The 6,491-nt window shown below is 39.2% G+C and overlaps 1 protein-coding gene across 1 annotated transcript; it reads left to right on the plus strand.

The window, feature by feature from the left end:
• The first annotated feature begins 5,334 nt into the window (after positions 1 to 5,334).
• On the plus strand, positions 5,335 to 6,282 carry LOC131408096 (olfactory receptor 56A1). The gene has a single exon (XM_058544655.1). It carries the CDS (start codon positions 5,338 to 5,340, stop codon positions 6,280 to 6,282), a length of 945 nt encoding a protein of 314 aa, XP_058400638.1. The 5' UTR covers positions 5,335 to 5,337.
• The last annotated feature ends 209 nt before the right edge of the window (positions 6,283 to 6,491 follow it).

Here is a 6,491-nt window from a genome sequence, read left to right on the forward strand (position 1 = left end):
TGAATGAGATAGGATACTCCAGGTGGACTAACCAGAACAGAGTTAAGAAAGATTCTCAACTACTTTGCTCTTGACATTATACTTATATGAAATATATTAATACATTTAATATACTTAGAAGAAGGTCTGGTACATACTAGATACTTGGTATGTATCAACTAATATTGTCAATCCAGTTTTAGAGTCCCTAAGTTAATACTTACTCTATGTACCGCATAATTGGCTTATGTTCATGTACGCACTTCCACCAGTTAGAACATGTAGGAATCTGTTCCCTTTTCCTTGTCTCCTATTCCAGGTTTTCTCATCACCCCCTCCCCCATTCTCCAATGTTAAGTAGTGAAGAAATGAGCTTTGGAGCTTAAGTGATGACACTCGGTGGCTGGAGGCAAGTGTCCCAAGCTTGATGAGTTTCAGGCAATAGAGCCTTTCCCCAAGTACATGGCCCACATGTGATGAACGGAAGCAGATGAACAAGAGAATTGCATCAGAGAGTGATCTTTGAGGAGGAGCACGAACAGGAATGAAGAATATGTCAAATAATACTAGAAAAGGACAAAGTGCTAAGGACGGCACTCATCAGGGATGAGAAAGTAGGATACGGGGAGGATAAGGGCCATGGGGGAGAGGAAAGACTGGTTCAGGGAGATGAGATTTTGTATGGATAAGTTGATGATGATTTGGACTGGAGGACATTCAAGAAAATTCTCATCGACATATTAGGAGCAGTAGAGTTGTTTTGTTTGTGTTAGGGTAAGGGCAAAGGATTTATTAAGTCAGAGACCTTGCAGGGTTTTACCATTAATCAAGGGGCAGGCTCTTGAGGAGCACCTGAAAACAGTGGCGTGAATAAGCTCCAAGTTCCAACACGCATTTTGTGCCCTGCCCTGCCCCCTGTAGTCCACCACACAAACCTCAGTGACTACCATTCATAGTACTGATCTGAACTTCTCCTTTCCCCTCCTCAGAGGCCTCTTAAGCCCACTGAAACTCTGGTTAATCCTCCCTTCTAACTTTCCCTCCTTGAAATTTTCCATCAACGTAAAACACCAAGGGCCAGTAATTCAAAAATCTTTTTCAACAGACTTTCACTAAGAATCAATGGGGTATTAGAGAATGTTGGTTGTGTAAATGGAAAAGCTCACTTTAATTGCTCTCAGAAGTTTCACAGTAGGCTGGACAGAGACAGAAAGGTGCAAAAGCTATGTGTTAGGGGTTACAAGAAAATTATAGTAATAATAGAGGTTGATTTGTCATTGAACTAACTACTTCAACTGTCTTACTTTCGTTCTAATCTTTAACCTTTCCCTAAACACAGAAGCATATGGCCGCATGTTTCATTCCTGTCTTGCCTTATCCTTCACTTACAAGCTCAAATGAGGCTCTCTAGCTACATAGTCAACTCTTCCTATTTACACTTCCTCACTTACTAACTCTTCACCTCCCTTCATTCTGGTTTCTATTGCCACCAGCCCAATGTTGTCCAGGTCACTAATGGCAACCTTATTATAAAATCTAATGGTATTCGTATTCTCGTGTTATTGAACTTCTGCTTAACTGACAAGTTGTTCATACACTCCTTGAAATTTTCCCTTCAGTTTTTCCTAGGGCACCATATACTCCTGATTTTCTTCCTACCCTTCCAGACTCTCCATTTATGTCTCTATTTTGTACCCTTTTAATGTTACTATTTTGCAGAGTTTTAATCTCAGCCTATGTTATTCTGACTACATCAGTCATGTGCTGATGCTTTTTGATTTTTATCTTAAACTAAGATCCTTCTAATTTGTTAAAACTCTTCATTTCTAGCAGCCTAATATAAATATCTATGTGGAGATTATAAAAACCTCAGCCTTGACATATACCATATATACTAAACATACTCATTTGCCTGTGTTTCATATCTTAGTGATTCTACTTATTTACTCAAGTCAAAAAACAGGACGTCATTTTGGGCTTCTCATCTACCATCTCTTTCATAACTAATCTGTCACTAAGTTCTGTCTACATTATCACTAGAATATGCACCTTCTTCCCATCCTCAGCACTTCAGTCTTTGTTCAGACACTCACCACTTCTCAGCCGGACTACTGCAACTTTCATTCTTTCTGCTTCTGCTCTCTCTCCTTACCCAAATCCACCCATAACATTGCATCCAGAGTGATTTTCCTGTAGCCCACATCTAGTCATATCACTCTCCTAACAGAAATATTTCTTTGTCTTTTCTTTTTCTATAAGATTAATTTTAAAATCCTTAGCACAGAAAAGGTCCTTCCTGATCTAGCTTTCTCTTGTTTTCAACTCCCTTTTCTGCTTTCTTTCAACTCCCCATCCTCTTGGCTCCAGTCAGATTAAATATTACATAGATTTTCCCTCCAAAGTTTTTCTCCAACTCATTTCCATACTTTTATTTAAACTATTTCATATACCTGGACTATAAAACACACAGTTTTTGTGCACATGTAAGTCTTCCACATCCATTAAAACTCAATTAAAGTGTTAGCAACTTTAGGAAGGCTTCCTTTTGCTTCTCAGGCTGATTTAGAAAATTTTACTTTGTGCTCCTCTATCACTCTACTCATAAACTTAGCAATCAATTTAGTCTACAAATATTGTTGGGCACTGCTTCATGCCAAGCTCTATACCAATTGGTGAGCATGGTCCCTACTTTCATGACATGAAATGCCTAATTGGACTTGGGAGAAGGATTATTTAAATAAATTATCACAAAAATATATAACTACAAACTGTGAGGATGGGACAAAGTACTATGAAAACATAAAATAGGAGACCTTGATCTTGTCTGGAGAAGGTTAGAGAAAAATTCCCAGAGAAGGGAATTTTTGAATTGAGATGTAAAGGATAAATAGAAAGCAAGTAGATGTATTGGGGAAACACAATCTTCCAAGAGAAGTGGAAGCAGAAAGTACATGTTTTATTCAAAGAACTGAAAGAAGGACAGAGTAGCTAGAGCTAAGGGAGCAAGAAAGAGAAGGGTGTCGGATGACACTGGAAAATGAGGAAGCAGACAAATGATATACAACCTTGTATTCATTCATTCATTTACTTATTTATTAATTTATTCATTTAACTATGAGTACCTATGAAGGAATCTACCTACATACTGTACGTATCGTGATGAAAAAAACAACAGGTATGGTTTCTTCTCTCATGAACTTATGATTTGATAAAGTTCAAGTGAAGGATCTTATTTTTATTCTATTAACAATGAAAAGCTGGTGACATTTTAAGCAGATGAATGGCAAGATCAGTTTTATATTTTAAAATATTTCTCTGATTTCAATATAGAGAATCGTTTTATAATGAAACCTAGAATGCATTAGGAGGCAATTTTATGATTTCACTCAAGAGATAGTAGCACTTTAGTCTTGGATGATGACAGTGGAGATGGAGAAATAGTTAGAATCAAGAGCTAATTAAAAGGGAAATTTGACAGGTCTTGGTGGTGGGTTTGTAATGGGTGGTACAGGTGAAGGATATGATCAAGATGGTTTTTAGCTTTTGGCTTATGGAACAGTCTAGATATATATGTCATTCACTCAGATAAGAGATACTAGAAAGAGTCTAGGCTTGGCAGAAAAATTATGAGTCAATTTTGGACTTGGTGAGTTTTGGATATCTCTCTTTGAGACACAAGCTTGTAAGTCAAGTAGGCTTTTAAAGAGTTCTGGATAAAAGATATAATTTAGTAATCATCAACACAGAGATGGTAATTGTTTGAGGATATGGACAAGAGGAAAAAAGTGGAAGAAAGTGCAGAACAGAATAGCACAGAAGAGAGAATAAAATCAATGAGAAGCTGGGAGTGAACCTTGAAACTGATGAAGGTAGTACATGAAAAACATGTTAGAGAAAATGAGAAGGAGATATGAGATCAACCAGGAGACTGTGAGGCAAATTAAACCAAAGTGAGAGTTTCAAGGAAGAGGATCTGATCAATTCTTTTAGCAAGATTCAGCACTCTAACAGTGATTTTTTGAGAGCCATTTTGTGGAACCAGTGGAGAAGGAAGCCACACTGAAGTGCACTGTGGAATAGATGTGAGGTGAGGAAATGGAGACAGGGAGTCTAGCAGTGCCTGTGAGAAAGTTTAGGTGTGAAGGGAAAGAGAGAGAGAAATAGCTGGAAGGCAAGAAAGAGGCTTTTTTATCTTTATTTTTAAACATGAATGATACTGGAGAATGTTTGAAGGACAAGGCAGGTCCAAAAGAAGAGAATGTGACCCCAAATTAGGGAACTAGAATGAATGATTGATACAAGGCTAGGAGAGCTAGGATTCAATGGAAGGTTTGACATTTAGAGGATGGGCAGATTCTATTTTAATGGGAAGAAATAAAGAAAATTTGGGATAATATGCAGGTAGATTTGTAAGTTTTAATGTGGGAAGTTGAAGAAAATCTCACTGGACACCTCTTTTCTGTGAGGTAGCAGTTGATGTCACCTTCCAAGAAAGTTTAAGGTTTGAAAAGAATGAAAATGATTTGAAAAGAGCCTTGGCAAGAGGGGAAATTTGATCAGGGAAACTTTGTAGGACGGACAGGCTCTACTGAGGGCTTATTTAAAGTTGGTATTAGTAAACTTAAAGTAAAAGCAGGCCTTTCTGTTGTTTTTAGGCTTATTCCAAGAGCACTGGGATTGCCGGGTTCAGGCCTTGGAGAACAAATGGTTATATTCAAATATGATTGGGGTTTTAGCAACATACTGATTTCATCAATCTTACATTCTATTTTTTAGAATGGTGTAGTATACTATGAGTTTGAGGAAACAATACAACAAAATTATCCATCTCAAATTATATTGGGTATGGTAGTAGGTGAGGACCTGATTAAAGATTTTATCCCATCAACAATGTAAACAATTATCTCAAAAACACCTATTAAAGAAACTTCTTATCCACCACAGGTTTGATACCTTCTTCATCATATGTAGATTATTGTAAAACTAGGTGTGTTTTTGGCTTATCTTCTTTATACTATTAACATTTTGCTTTTCTTACACTGGTACCATAGTGACCTAATTTATTGCACATTTTTAATGTTGTGAGGTTACTACCTATCGTTATTCAGTTTTCAAATCTTAGTTTTCCCATGGATTCCTTTTTCTTCATACATCATAGCATTATTTGGTAAGTCTCATCACTCTACCTTTAGGATGGTGACTGGAATTTGCCTTATTTTGGAAGAGTCTCCTATATATCATTAATGTCCTAAAGAGTAAGTGAGAGGTAGTACTTTTGAAGTCAATTAAACAAAGTTACCTTTTGTATCTGCCCATTCAAATAGTCAAGAGAAAACTTCTCAGCTCAAGATTCGTTCAATGGCATCAGCCAGCAACTACTCCACTGCTCCAGTCTCTGAATTCCTCCTCATCTGCTTCCCTAACTACCAGAGTTGGCAGCACTGGCTGTCCCTGCCCCTCAGCCTCCTCTTCCTCCTGGCCATGGGGGCCAACACCACCCTTCTGATCACTATCCGGCTGGAGGCATCTCTGCGTGAGCCCGTGTACTACCTGCTCAGCCTCCTTTCTCTGCTGGACATCGTGCTCTGCCTCACTGTCATCCCCAAGGTCCTGGCCATCTTCTGGTTTGACCTCAGGTCCATCAGCTTCTCTGCCTGCTTCCTCCAGATGTTCATCATGAACAGTTTCCTCCCCATGGAGTCCTGCACATTCATGGTCATGGCCTATGACCGCTATGTGGCCATCTGTCACCCACTACAATACCCAACCATCATCACTAACCGATTTGTGGCCAAAGCTAGTGTCTTCGTCCTCACACGAAATGCCCTTCTCACTGCACCCATTCCTATTCTCACTGCCCAGCTCCGTTATTGTGGGAAAAACATCATTGAGAACTGCATCTGTGCCAACTTTTCTGTGTCCAGGCTCTCTTGTGACAATTTCACACTTAACAGAATCTACCAGTTTGTGGCTGGTTGGACCCTACTGGGCTCGGATTTCATCCTCATCTTCCTCTCCTACACCTTCATTCTAAGAGCTGTGCTTAGATTCAAGGCAGAGCGGGCTGCAGTCAAAGCCCTGAGCACGTGTGGCTCCCACTTCATCCTCATCGTCTTCTTCAGCACCATCCTGCTTGTTGTGGTGTTGACAAATGTGTCCAGAAAGAGGGTATCCATGGATATCCTGATCCTGCTCAATGTCCTTCATCACCTCATACCCCCTGCCTTGAACCCTATTGTATATGGGGTTCGGACTAAAGAGATAAAACAAGGAATTCAGAAATTGCTGCAGCGAGGGATGTGAATATGTAAAACAGATTTCTAACTCTTTTTCTCCCTTCTCCTCAGTGATTTTGCCTAGGCAGTGAGGTGAAGAAAAGCCTGGTGTGAGTATTTATTACACACACTGAAGCTCACTTCATAACTGATCGAGATTCCTTCCTCTACTCTCCTCACCTGGTTCAGATGGAGGTGGCAAGAGGTAGAGACTCATATTTCTTGAGTAACTGCTTT

The sequence above is a fragment of the Diceros bicornis genome, chromosome 7, assembly GCF_020826845.1.
Source record: "Diceros bicornis minor isolate mBicDic1 chromosome 7, mDicBic1.mat.cur, whole genome shotgun sequence".
Taxonomy (NCBI): domain Eukaryota; kingdom Metazoa; phylum Chordata; class Mammalia; order Perissodactyla; family Rhinocerotidae; genus Diceros; species Diceros bicornis.